A 15,314-nucleotide genomic window follows, 5' to 3' on the forward strand; every position below is an offset into this window, starting at 1 on the left:
TTTAGCCATTTTATTTACCTTTTTGTGATATTTTTTTCTATAAACTGTATATTTTTGTGCAAATTGAGGCTGTTCACATTATTTCAAATTTAATTTAGTCCAATATTGTAAGTTATTCCTTACATTTAATGATAAAAATGTTTTTTGAACATTTCCTTGCTATATGTTACTCTTTTTCTGATATAGTTGTGTAAGTTCATACGTGCAAGTAGTAAACAGGAAGTAGAAACACTCGTATAATGGCATTAAAACATCAGAAAAAGATGAAGTAGAAAGATTAAAACATTTAACTGCACTCACCAACTGGTTCCTTCCTCAGTGGGTAATGGTGTGTGAGATGTTGCTGAGATCAGTGTTTCTAGAAGGTCTTCTACTAGAGTTGCCAGTTGGTTTCATTGATTTCAACAAACTGTTGTACACTGGAGAACAGACTTAAGGAGCATAAATCAGTTGCTTCAAGTGCCAATTCCCCTGTATCCGCTCATACCAAGTCCGCTCACAATATTGACTGGGACGGAGTTACCATTTTGGAAAAGGACAGCAGGAATGACACAAGGAAAATCTGTGAAGCGATCCACATTCGGAGAGACCCGCAGCCCAAAATCAACACCTCGCAGGGGTACAAACTTTCTCCAGTGTACAACAGTTTGCTGAAATCAGTGAAACCAACTGGCAACTCTTGAAGAAGACCTTCTCGATCTCAGCACATATCACAAACCATTACCCACTGAGGAAGGAACTAGTTGGTTCCGAAATATTTGGGAAAATAACCTGGTGAGTGCAGTTAAATGTTTTAATCTTTCTACTTCATCTTTTTCTGATGTTTTAATGCCATTATACCAGTGTTAAATATAAATAGCACCATCAGTGTTCACCTTTTCTTAAAAATGATGTAGTTTTACATGCCATCAAACAACCGTGTTCCAAGATAAGAGCGAAAATACTATTCTACAGTGTACACCCGACTGAGGAACCTGAATCCCAATATAAAGCAAATTCAAAAAGAGGGACTCCAGAATATGAGCGAAATACTCAACCCAATTTCTATTCCATAGCGTACACCAGACTGAGGAATGTGGATCCCAATAAGTGCGACAGCTGCTACCAGAGAAATATTCACTGAAAAATCAGAAAAGGGGAATCTTTATAATGGCTGAAACTTTCCCACCCTTTCAACTTTTCATTCTATGATAAATGCATACAATCTGTTGCTCCGTGAGCTAAATTCCCAGGAAAAGGCTTGAGGTGTCACTCCTGGAAGTTACAATGACTGAAAGAATGAATGAAAGAATATTAATGGTCCTGTGCAATGTACTGGGGTACCCAAAAAGGTGGTTTTGTTACATTTTGATGTACAACATTTCAAAACACTGTCTCTTGAGTATTCCTTCATTTAATAGATTCATTTAGGTCTAAAATTGAAGCAAATTTATTCTATATATATTAGTCATGTACAATCCTGTTTTAAAATAATTTTTAATTATTTGTTGATGACGTTTAAAATAAAATGAGCCAGGGGTGGTTGTGGATTAGGGGGGGGAACTCATATCGTAAATTTGATCCACAACCGCGGCCCATTAAAAACAAATTTGAGTCTAGTAAAAAAATGTCTAGATAAACTCCCAGACCTAAACCAAGTAAATAAATACATTTAAGGTCATTTTATAATAAAAGACTAATACCATAAACATTTGCCTAATGGCATGCCTCGGCTCCTTTGCCTTGGGTAAATTTCATGTACAAATAGAGAGCTCCCTCCTCTAAAAATCCCAACAAGAATTAAGGGTATGGGAGGGCACTTTTAGTTTGTGTCTAAAATTCCACTTATGTCAAGGGAGCCCATAGCGCCATTAGGGGAACGTTTATGGTACTTGCTTAGAACTATTGTAAATGTGGAAATAAGAGGGGGGTAAAATACCCCCTACTTTGTGATATTTTTTGCCCACACTCTCTCACTTTTTGACTAATTTTTATAATAAAGGTGTCAAAATGCTCAGGAGGGTGAATAACAAATGAGACCTGTAGGTGAAATGTTTGAAACATTCCACTTTATTTACTATGTAACACAAAGGCAGCCCAGTATATAACACAGTATACAAATATTGACTGCTATGAGGGGCACAGTTAAAATTATAGGCCCTCCGTGATGTCAAAACCATAGTCATGGTTTTGACATCACCGAGGGCCTATAATTTTAAACTGTGCCCCGAATATTAAGCAGTCAATATTTGTTTTATATACCGAATAATATAGATTCTTCTCATTTGATTGGTTAATAGATTTCCTGAGCTGACAAGGCCTACAAGCTTTTAACTGCATAGGCCTTAAATGCACAGTGCATGCAAGAGCAAGGGTGCATAATTTAGACCGATATCTACCGATAACATATCTAAAACCCTACCGTTTCTGTGCTAACGTCACACAATGCCAAGTCTTCAGGTCGTAGTAATTTGTCTAAAAAGTGACAGTTGGCAGGTATAAATCCTTGACATGTAACAGATTGTAAACAAATCACTGCATGCACTCACTACAGCAGTGAAAGGTCGTCGTCTGCAAGGAGAGGTCAAATTCATCGCAAACTGTGACCACTATAGTCTCTTTTACAATACTGTAATCAACGCCGGCCGTATAGTGGGTGCGTAATGTATACGAGCGATCTGTGTATTCGGGGTTGCGAATATCCAATTTTTTAGCGGGCACAGTTGAATCTATGCCCGTGGCACAGCTGTTGCTTATGACGTCATCTTGATAGAAAAAGGGGGCACAGCTATTTTAATGACTCCACTTTTAACCAATCAGATGAGAGGAATCTATATATGAGGTATATAATACCTAATATGAAACATGGAGATACATGTGCATATAAATGAAAGATCCAAGATAAAAGAAACAAACATCTCCACACAAGTTTCATAACAAATTGCCAAACTCCCTCTCCCTCCCTCATCAAAGTTGAATGTTCAACGTTACTCCTTTGGCATGGCCCTAGCTTTGTGCACAGCACCTGGAGGAAAGCGCTTTGAATTTGGCTTGTTATTAAAATGAACTAGCGCATGAGACAAATTTTGCCTGAAAAACTTAAAATCTGAGGGCTGTGGACAATCATATGTGTGGATGGGTTTGCCATTCAACATCCCTGAATGCACAATGACGTAAGCATTCTCCCCCAGCTTTTCCTTACAAATTTTGTGGGCAAACTTGTTTATATTCCGCACACAGCGCTTTCCTGCCCCATCAATTTCTTCCGGGTAAGCTTCTCTGAGTAATATATTTGACCAAATCAACCGTGTATTAGGCAATAATGCTCTCAACGCTGTTAAATTTTCTTCAACCCTTTGACGAATTTCCCAAATTGGAGTTGAACAAATATCATTGGTCCCCACGTGTATGATAATTGTGGTCGGGGCATCCAGTTGGTGTAACTGCATCAGTCTTTTCACTCGATCTACTAAATCTGCACAACGTCCGCCTGGTAAACCATCCCATAGCACCTTGCCACCACCATGGATTTGATTTTGATCTTTCCCTGCTTGGTCAATAATATCGTCTCCAATTATCCATGTGTGCATACCTTCTGTACTAACTTCTGCGCTTACCGCACCTGGAGGATAGTGCTTTGAATAATTACATTGGTTATTAAAATGAACTAGCGCATTAGACAAATTTTGCCTGAACAATTCAAAATCTGAGGGCCGTGTGTAATCGTATTTGTAGCCTTCCAATATCCCTGCATGCAAAATGACATAAGCATTCTCCCCTAGCTTTTCCTTACAAATTTTGTGGGCGTACTTATTTATATTCCGCACACAGCGCCTTCCTGCCCCATCAATTTCTTCCGGGTAAGCTTCTCTGAATAATATATCTGACCAAATCAACCGTGTATTAGGCAATAATGCTCTCAACCCTATTAAATTTTCTTCAACCCTTTGACGAAGTTCCCAAGTTGGAGTTGAACAAATATCATTGGTCCCCACGTGTATGATAATTGTGGTCGGGGCATCTACATGGTGAAACTGCATCAGTTTTTTCACTCGATCCACTAAATCTGCACAACGTCCGCCTGGTACACCATCCCATAGCACCTTGCCACCACCATGGATTTGAGTTTGATCTTTCCCTGCTTGGTTAATAACATCGTCCCCGATTATCCATGTGTGCATATCTTCTGTAACAGTAAATAGCGAAAACAAAAACCAGGTAACAGCAAGCCAAGTATATAATGCTTAATTAATACAAGCATAAAGTGTAAAAGAAACTTTTCCACTGCCTGTGAGGAACGACCGAGGCCCGGCTCCAAACTGGTGGACACCCGAAAGTAGCGCTGAATTGTACCTTTCGCTTCACATCCACCCTACAATTTCTTAACCTCCTGAGCACTACCTGCCGATCTAACATTGCCACTGATTGGTCAATTACATGATATCTTCACTTTAATCACCAATCAGAATGGAGCTTTGTAAATAATTCACCCCAATTTTTTTGTGTGGTGAAATTATTCTTACAATGTTGCTGATTGGTCCAATTGATAATAAAAACTTCTTTTTGGCCAATTGGCAGGTACATGTAGTTCTCATGGGGTTAAATCTAGATTGACAATTTTAGGAAAATAAAAACTAGAATTACATGGTTCCTAATTAAGGTATCCCCACAAAAGGTGTGTAAATAACAAAGGTTTGTAAATACAAATAAGCTCATTGATATATTCGGAAATATGCAACATGACACAAAACTATGCAGCACATCAGGCCACCATACTATCACAATACCAAGTTTGATATAAAATTGGACGGATTGAGTGTGATACCTGAATTTATCGAATGAGAGCTAGAGTTTTCAAATATCATGCAGACGAAGTCGAGCGTGATATTTGAAAACTCTAGCGAGACTGATAAATTCAGGTATCATGCTAAATTATCCGTCAATTTTATCATTATTATGTCTTCAGAATCTTTTTTGGTCAAAAACATGATTTTTGGCCAAAAATGCGACTCTTGGTCAAAAATGATTTTTGACATGATTTTTAGTCAAAAATATGATTTTTTGTTCAAAAATGTGATTTTTGAACAAAAATGTGATTTTTTGTCAAAAATATGATTTTTGGACAAAAATTTTTGGTCAAAAATGTATTTTTTTGGTCATGGCTTGTCACATTTACAAAAAAAATCACACCAAAAGAGACTTTTACACATAAAGTATATGAACTATGCACTCTATGAAGAGGCTACAGATATGAAAAAACCCTGTAGCTCCAGGTGACCGATACACACATTGATCAGACAGCCAGGTTATGTACAAAGGTATAGGATGCAAGATTCTGAAGACATAATAATGAAGTTGATCGATTATTGCATTTAAGCTGCAGAGTGGATAAATGAAAATATAGGCAAAATATACAAATAAGCTCAATGTTCATAAATATGCAAATAACATGATATAAAACTATGTATACATCAGGCCACCATATCCAATCCTCATACCAAGTTTGATATAAAGACGTAGTCGAGTCCAATATTTTAAAACTCATAGCGAGACCAATAAATATTGGGCGTAAAGCATCCAATTGTATCATTATTATGTGTTGGATCCAATATTTTCACACACTTGGATTCATCAAAACATAATAATGATATAATATTGATGGCTGAGCATGATACCATAACATATCGGATGAGTCATAAAAATATTTTGTTTTTGTATGACGAATCCGATATGTTATGGTATCATGCGAAATAAGCCATCCAATATTATCATTATTAGGTTTTCTTAACTCCTAATAACCCTGAAAACATAATAATGAAGTTGATCGGTCTTTGGGATTAAGCTGCAGAGTATATTAATGAAAATGTAGCCAAAATAAGCAAATCAGCCCATTAATATTCATTATTATGCTTTGATGAGTCCAAGTGTGTGAAAATATTGGATCCAAAACATAATAATGGTAAAATTGGATGCTTTACGCCCAGTATTTATTGGTCTTGCTATGAGTTTTAAAATATATATTTTAAAACTCACAGCTCAACCAATAAAGATGGGCTCAATTGATCCAATTGTATATCATAAATATGCAAATAACACAACACAAAACTATACAGCACATCAGGCCATCATATCCTATCACCATACCAAGTTGATCAGTTATTGTGTTGGACGTAGTGCACGTGCACCATTGGTTACTGGTTCAAGCCTGGGCTCATACACCTGTTCCGAATTATGATATGCCATAGACTTTGTGTTGTGATCATTTTGATCAGTTATTAGTAACAAAGAAGCATGAGCCAGTTGACCTAGCAATGTTCATATTCTAACGTGCACTATGCCAGCGAATTAAGTTAAATTGTCGCTGAGAGACCATATCTAATCTTGGGACAAGACTGCAAACTGCTATATTGTTGTTTTCCCTTCATTGTCTTGAATGGCTACTTGAACGGCACTCACCTTGGTCTGGGGCAGACATTTTAAAAATGAATTTAGTAGAGCAGCAACGACACCACCTACATTACATTCCAGATGTTAAATCTACATCATATGCAAAATTTGAGGAAAATTGAACGAGGCCGTTTTATTTTAGGGCCATTTGTCTATAACTGGTCTTTACCTGTAGCCCTATATGGAGAGAGTGCCTGTTGAGGGGGCTATAACCGCCATTTTAGGAACAAAAATGTGATTTTAAAAAAACTGCCCCATGCGAATTTTCTAAAATTTTCAGAGTATGTAGTATGAATATGTAGAAATATAATCAAGTAGTTGCCCTACCTGCTCTTCTCCAAAACAATAATAAGTCCTATACCTCAATGATAATGAAACCTAGGTGCACTACAAGTGGATACTTGTGGATTAACTTCATCTAAGTCTTTTCATTTCGGACACCATTGCAGGTAATTACCTGAAACAACACAATCCTTATAGCATAACATAACAACAAGTATTTATATGCGCCTTTGCCTAGGGATTCAAGGCGCAAGAGAAAAGAAAACCAAAAAATTCAAAAATACAAAAAGCAATGGCAGCAAAGATTATGGAAATAAGTGAGTTTTGATCAATGACTTAAATTTTTGAGTCCAGGCTGATGGCATTCTTGATTGCAGATGGTAAGCCATTCCAAAACCTTGGGGGTAGTTAATGAAAAGGCTCTATCCCCAGCACATTTCCTGGTGTGAGGAATGATAAAATTAACACTCTCACTGGACCTAGTACTCATAGCATGTATGGAGCTCTTGAATGTGAGACAATTGGAAATGTACTGAGGAGAGAGCCCAGTCAGGGACTTGTACACAAGCGTGAGTGTCTTGAACTTGATTCTCTCATGAACTGGTAGCCAATGAAGATCTCTTAACCCTATTCTATTACCCCCTATGGCTTAATATGCATGTAAAAAAATTATTTACACAAATAAGGTCTTATCTTTGGAACAGTTTTGATCATTTATCACTTCTCTATCAACAAAACACCTTTTTTCCTAATATAACTACCATTAACACATCATAAAATGGTTTAAAATGTTGGAAACCTGCATATTTTGACAACTTTTAGGCCAAATTTTGCCCTAAAAATAGCCCAAAAATGTCCATAAACTTTTTAAATATGGTCCAAAGTAACTCGGATTTCTTTTTATTATATGTAGAAACATGGCAGTGTATTTAAAACTGCATAAAAAAGCCACATTGATGTACTCATACACTTCAAAATTGTAAATGAAAATAATTTTTTGATCATATGTGACCCCTCGGCACAACTGAGCCCTGAAGTCGCCAATCATCATTTTTGAGATATTCAACCAAAATATTCTGCTTGAAATTAGCTTTAAAATGATGTATATCATGTCTATAGTACTTGACATTTAAGTAGTGAAAATCAATAAAACAGTCAATAAATCCTTTGTTTCCTATTGTTTATTGTTAAGTTCGATGGAGCATATCTCAATAGTGGCACTGGCGACATCCGGGCTCAGTTGTGCCGAGGGGTCACATATTTGGCTAAGAGCTCATTAATTATTCATGAGCTAATTTGCATAAAATTTACATAATTAAATATTAAACTTGTTTTTCTAAAAGCTTAAAGTCCAAGCTTGCCAATGGTATGCCACTTATTGGTTTTACCCAACCAATAACACTGCAACGCAGTAGTTAATATGATACCTCCACACCACTCAAATATACCACTTTTGTGGGGGTAATAGAATAGGGTTAAGAGTGGGCTTACATGATCAGACTTTGGCTTACGATATATCAGCTTGGCACATTTGTTCTTTAATTTCTTAATTAATTATTGATGTTCTAAATTCATATGCCAAATTTCTATCAATCAACTTATTTCATTGTCACAAGCAAATATACCTGAATACTACCGCAGGTGGATACCTGATGGAGTTATATATTTTTGAAGTCCATAACTTAAATTTTTAACAATTCAACTTAATGACTTTGCTCTTTTTCATTGTCATGAGCAACACACACTAAATTTGCTTTTTAAATCACTTATTGTCCCTTATTTCCACTATTGTGACGTTGTATGGGGAAATGCATGCAAGACTTATCTATCCAAACTTGACAAGCTTCAAAATGCAGCTGGTAAGATAATCCTCGATCTTCCTCGTAGGTATCCTACCGACGTTTTGCTTGGCACCCTTGGGAGGCAAAAGCTTCATAATCGCCGCTCTATTCATTTGAATGTTATGGTTTTTAAAAGTCTTACATGCAGTCTTCCTTCCAACCTGTGCAATATTTTTAATTATGTTCATAAAACCCATAACCATGTGACAAGAGGGGTGGTGTCTAAATGTTTAAGGGTAAACGAGGTATTGTTGGTCGAAGCAGTAAAAAAAAAAGTGATTTTCATAATCTGAATCAATATATTATTGAAAAATAACACTTTGCTGTTTTGCAAAAGTTCATTCTACAAATCATATACTTTGAAAACTTGCTTGCTTAATTTATTGTTATTAATGAGTTTTGTACGTTTTACAAAAGTGTTGTTGTTTCAGCCCTCTTTACAACATAACTCAAGAACCACAGGACCTACAAAAGTATATGATATTTGAATTCTTCTACACGCTCGATAGGAATTGAGCAATGCAATTTTTGCTAAAGCTCACTATCATTCGCAAGATGCTGTGAACTACTTTTTTTCTGCTGCTTCGACCAACAATACATCATATAACCTTAAACATTTCAAACTCATACAGATTTGCACATGGATGATAATTTGTCTAAAATACCTTGAAGAATAACTGGACTGATTGGAAGCCTAGCTTCCACTCATGGATTTCTCTTCTACAACTTTCTTTAAATTTTTTAATAAAAAAATTATCTGATGGATCCTGCCACCCATTAATCTTATGCTGTTGGTAAATATTGTCCGCCATGGCGGCTGACGAATTATTTATGAAATTAGAGCGTACTGGTAAATTTATTAAAGATAGTGAATAGTAAATCGACTCGGGCTCATGTGTTAATACCCAACCCAGTCTGCATTGGTACACTTACGATAGGCCGAGACAGAGAAATATTTGATGCCAATGAATTATTAACAAAGCATTGACACATTTATAAATGACTGTGATTTTGACAAAGGAATATTACTAGGGACCGATGTCTTCGGAACCAGATTATTGACCTTCACATAATTTTTACCGATTACATTTTCTACACCACTATAAGCCTGTATTGGCACATTGAAGTAAGGTGATTACCTTGCCTTTATAATGAAATTACCTGCTAATAGCCTGTTTGCTTTTGACATTGGCCGAGGTCTAGACTAATTCCAATCAGTCGTCTACACTGCTCATGTACTGTGTTATTCTTTGTAGTGATGACTGATTATCTTATAGCAGACTCATGAAAATATTCTCTTGCGACTTTGGTTAATGCGCCATAGTACGACTGACTAGCGGCACCCGTGTACCGCACCATGTGTACTGCACCGTTGTGACAAGTTCTAAAAACAACAAACTCGGTCTTGGACACAACTGCCCAGTCTCAGTGAAAGTTTGTAACCTGCTTAATATTCATGTGCAACCAGATTCTTTTTTTCCACATAGTTTTCTCAGTCATCAATCCAGAAGGTTGACGAATGAAGGCAGCAGTATAGCTGAGGTCCTTGACCTTGTTGTGCCTTTACTAGTTTGATATAAAATTGGATTGGTTGAGCACATTTTTATTGGTCGAGCTATGAGTTTTAAAATATTGGACGAGATGCAGTCGAGTCCAATATTTTCAAAATCATAGCGAGACCAATAAATATTGGGCGTAAAGCATCCAATTTTATCATTATTATGTGTTGGATCCAATATTTGCACACACTTGGATCCATCAAAACATAATAATGCTCTAACTGGGATGACTGGCGCTGGGTTGTTCCGGCTTTGCTCTACTTTACGCTATACTTCCTCTTCCACTACTATTACAGGTATGGATTGGCGTTGTTGATCAACTATGGCTTGATGATCGGACAGTGGCTGTTGAATTGCGTTTGCCTGAGACCTTGTTTATCTCACATCGCTACTGCATGGTTAATTCTTTGTAAATTTGACTGGGTTTTACTTGACCTTCTGTTTGTAGACTTCTATCAATTCATACCCATTATGATAATGATGCTTCTTTTTAGTATACTAAGTATAGATGTGAGCTTTTAAGTTGTAAGCTCACTGGCTGAATAATATTTTTGAGAAATGAAAATTTTCCATCTATCCCGATTGATAACAAACAAACGCAATGAAATCAAAATCGCATTTGATGTGACCTAGCGCTGAAGAGAGGGCAGCTCTCATTGGGTGAAGCCGCGACGCCGGCATACAACCATACAGGAATGACCTGACAATGCATTATTATGAAGTCACTCCATGTGGGGTCAAAAGTATTTTCTTACTGTTGCACATCAAAAATTTATATTCTGATGTGAGACTGCATGGGCCATCATCAACAAAATCATGTAGCTGTAAAGTATCATGTGATCAGCTCATTAGGTCAGTTGCCTAATGAAGTCAAATAGTATTACACAGATCGTAGCAAGTTGTAATTAAAGTAAGTTCCAGTACTCAATTTAATTTGAAGGAAAAAAAATAAAGAGAACAAAAATTGTTGATTTCAACTGAAAACTGAGAATATTCACTATTTATTATTTTGACAACCATCTATTTTGATGAGGTTTGAGATGTGCTTTCAAGATGTAGAGCTCATCTTGTTGATACTCTAAAAACAATGATTCCCAAAAGAAAAGGATTGCAAGATCCATATAATTATGTGACCAGCATACCCGGAAGAAGTTGCCAGGCATGTTTTTGAGTTATAGGCCTTTAAAGACGACATTCCCATAAAAATAATCAAATTTTGATATTCTTAATTTCATGGTATTTGACCGTGAGACTAAGTGGACTTTCTAATCCTTGAGAGTCTTATTGAAAAGAGGTTTATTTAATTGAACTATGAAAATCCCTATTCAATCCTGTGTAAATCAGAGACCTAATTAGCATATTACTCGGAATATCAATTTATGAAAAATATCAAGGTATCATTTACAAAATTATCCATTATCTTGAAAAGTATTGATGCTATTTGTACAATTGTGGTATCATTTTAAAGCTTATTGTCCCATGCTTATATTTTTATTCAAATCATGAAATGTCAAAAATGCGACTTGTTCTTGGTTTTGTCGGAACGGGTCACATATGATCTGGCTCAAGCTTTACACAAATAGTATGACATCCTAAACTAACAATACAAACCATCACATGCAGGGTGATAATGCCCCACCTACATGTACCCCTCATAGAGGGTTCAATAGAGGGTTTAAAGTCTGGGGTTCAAAGCTAGTCAACAATGGCCTGATTGAGAATAGGATGCCATCTAAGGTAACAACTCACCTGTCTCACTTGTCTCTTCTTGCTTCATCCCATTGTTCTCAGGTAATTCTGAAGGCATGGTCACATCAGGTAATTCTGAAGGCATTGTCACATCCTCCTGGAAGAAATAATGATAAAGACAGAACCAATGGTTAGTGTATGGGGCCAAATCACAGCAGGCTAATTGCTTATAGAGATCTCTATAATTAGGCCCAAAAAGAATTTGTTATGTTGCCCTCAAGTGGGAAAAATGGAAAAGTTGGGTTGGTAGGTAGATTATCTTTTTGTTTTTTAAACCTTCAGTTTTTACAAATCCCCACTAAATAATAAATAATGCTTCTTCCATTAGGGACATGCTGGATACTTGTTAGATAATCAATTTAAGACTAGTGAAAAACATTGATTTTTTGAACATATCTGTAAAAATCTTCATTGAATTTTCAGGATTTAGGGTCGGTCGCTGGGGGCAACACAACTATTTTTGTGGCCTTAAATGGAACCTATAGGGCCTAATTCTTAATCATAGTCATGCATGGTCACAGGCTTGTGATACTCAGGTGTTATTATACAGTTCGGGTCTTGTATGGGCCGATGTAGTATACAGGTTGGTGATATAGTCATAGCACTCTCACCACTTTTGCCCAGCTTGGGTTCCCTTGTAAGGGAGCATGGTTGCTGGTCCATGTACCCTCTGGAATACACTACACCAGAGATGCCAACATTAACATCCAGAAAATAGGGAGGATTCAAACAAACTAGAGCGATAACCGCACCATAGCTGAACCAAGTGGGCTCGGCAGTATATTGTGGTAGGCCTATACCACTGTCACCCGGAGTCTGTAATGGACATAATCTCTGATCAAGCAGCAATACTGTGCAGGATAGTTTTAATTTTAATAAGACTGTTTCATTAATTGCCGTTTTAATATACCTTGATCGTGCGTAGCTGGCATTTTGAAAACTAGACTTTTGACCTCTGTATGACCCCCTTAATGACCTTAAATGAATTTTTAAATATTTAAAACATGTTAAGAATGTCATAAGGATCATTCCATTTAAATTTCAGCTCAACTGAAGCATTTTGAAAACTTGACCTTTGACCCCTTTATGACCCCTTAATGACCTTAAATGAATCTTAAAATATTTTTTAAATGTTTAGAATGAGGATCATTGCGTTTAAATTTCAGCTCAATCGGAGCATTTTGGAAAACTTGACCTTTGACCCCTTTATGACCTTAAATGAATCTTAAAATATTTTTTAAATGTTTAGAATGTCATAAGGATCATTGCATTTAAATTTCAGCTCAATTGGAGCATTTTGAGAACCTTGACCTTTGACCCCTTTATGACCACTTAATGACCTTAAATAAATTTTTTAATGTTTTAAACATGTTTAGAATGTCACAAGGATCATTGCATTTAAATTTAAGCTCAATCGGAGCATTTTCAGTTAAAATGACCTTTTTTGACCCCTGTGACCCCTGGATGACATCCGACGTTTGGAAATATTTTTATTATATTCTTTATGTTTTCCTCTTTCATATGACACCACTCATTGGGTCATACCTTCGTGGCATTTAGAGATATGTCCATTTCAGACCAAATGGTTAGTCATTAAGTAAGCTAGTAAGCTAGTAAGTAACATTCACTCTTATAGGCTGATACCATTTCATGGTTCAGCAAAAATAGGGAGGATTTCAAAATGACATGCAACTTTAACGGCACATAACTTTTCAGAAATAGCAAGGTTGCCAAATTTGGGTGTCAAAATGGACCATAATGTTTCCAAAAATAGGGAGCCACCCTCTAAAATAGGAGGGTTGACATCTCTGCTACACCCATATAGGCTTAATTTTCTCATATTCCTGTTATGGGAACTGTCCATTTCTTATGGGTCTGCATTGATAACTTGATAAAGGAAACCTGAATCTATCATTACCAAATGGCAGACACTCTAGTAGAAAGCAATAATAGTAAATTAGTATTAATCCTAACTTTCTTGTACATATAACTCTCTATGCAGGAGTATGCCAGAAGTTTTATTATCTACCCGCCTACTCCAGCCTACAACAACTTGCCTATGACTATTAACCAATGAAAGAAAGCGATAATAATAACAAATAATATATGTACTAGCGGGACAACTTCGAACGGGTCCCAGCTAGATGAGTAAATGTTCACTCAAATTAATGAACAGGTAGACTCATTGAAAAAGCAAATTTTATTTTTCTAGACCTGTCCCTTCTTGCATTTCCTTTTTAGCTTCTTTCTTTCTTTTCAGTTTCTTCTACATGGGCATATTTTGTCTCCCCACTTTTTTAAGGAGGCTGTGTACTCTCAGACATGCATGTAGTAAAAGTGCAATAACTTTGTAATTATTCGCGCAAGACATATAAAACTATACATTTTTATGAAGGCAAGACATCAATAAATTTTAATATAAATACAGATTTGGGGTAAAAACAACAATTATGAAGAAAATCACAAAAAAGTTAGTTTTTGGCAATATTTGTTAGGTACATCATAACAAAAAAACACTCTTTCCAAAATATTTTATTTTGTTTTTAACTCAATCTTGAGGCTCCATTCCAAAAACGTTTTTTTATATTTTTTGATATTGGCCTTATTTTTTGAGATATTGACAATATAAGGCATCAAAATGAACTTATTTAAAATTCACAAACGCCTATATGCACAAAATGATGCCTAAAATCGGAAATAGACCAAAATGTAAAAAAATGAGAAAACCGTTGATCATATTTGCTTACCTATAGATGCTGTATTTATTGAGTTATCGTGTACCTAAATCGTCATTTTACCGAGAAAATGAACATTGAAATAATAGCCGTTGAAGTTTAAAGTGGTCACATTTTGCACTTGCATCGAATCTCGCAGGAGAATGCGGCAGTTTTTATTTTTCTACCTTACATTACCTAAACATCGGGTAAATCCACGGCCCCTTGAGAAGTTTGAGCGAAATCCATTCATAACTTGATATTTAAATCGGGGGAAAGAACTTGAAAAACCCCACATTTTATCAGTTAACGGAGCCCTTTGACTACTAGGTTTTTGTGCTTCCGTGGTGTTTCCATAAGATGCGCCACAAGATGCAGATAAGCGTCGGCAGTATGCGTAAGCGTGATTTGTGCGTTAACAAATTGCGCGATATAGAACGCGATGCGTTGTTGCGCGCTGTGTACCCTGCTGGTACAACAAAGATTTTCTTTCCTTTTCAATTTCAAACACGAGTGGAATAGTGAAATAAAATCCTTAAAATATTGCAGTTGGAGTTTACAAATCTGGATTTTCATTCCTTGTATTTATAAAAAAACATAACAAAGTACAAACATATCAAAAAAACTCAATTTTGCAAAGAAACAATATCAAGAGTACACAGCTGCCTTAAATATTTGCTGCTTAGCTTGCAATTTTCGGTTTCCATGTTATTTATTTATTTATTTAACCCTGTTCCTATTTT

At 36.2% G+C, this 15,314-nt stretch overlaps 1 protein-coding gene across 1 annotated transcript in view; it reads right to left on the reverse strand.

The window, feature by feature from the left end:
- The window catches only part of LOC140137911 (uncharacterized), a 33,466-nt gene that overhangs the window by 9,679 nt on the left and 8,473 nt on the right, over window positions 1-15,314 (reverse strand). Inside the window, exon 2 of the mRNA XM_072159716.1 lies at window positions 11,858-11,954. Within this exon, the coding sequence (XP_072015817.1) occupies window positions 11,858-11,942 (85 nt within the window). The 5' untranslated portion in view covers window positions 11,943-11,954. The remainder of the gene's footprint in view (window positions 1-11,857; window positions 11,955-15,314) is intronic.

The sequence above is a fragment of the Amphiura filiformis genome, chromosome 17 (genome assembly GCF_039555335.1).
Source record: "Amphiura filiformis chromosome 17, Afil_fr2py, whole genome shotgun sequence".
Classification (NCBI taxonomy): domain Eukaryota; kingdom Metazoa; phylum Echinodermata; class Ophiuroidea; order Amphilepidida; family Amphiuridae; genus Amphiura; species Amphiura filiformis.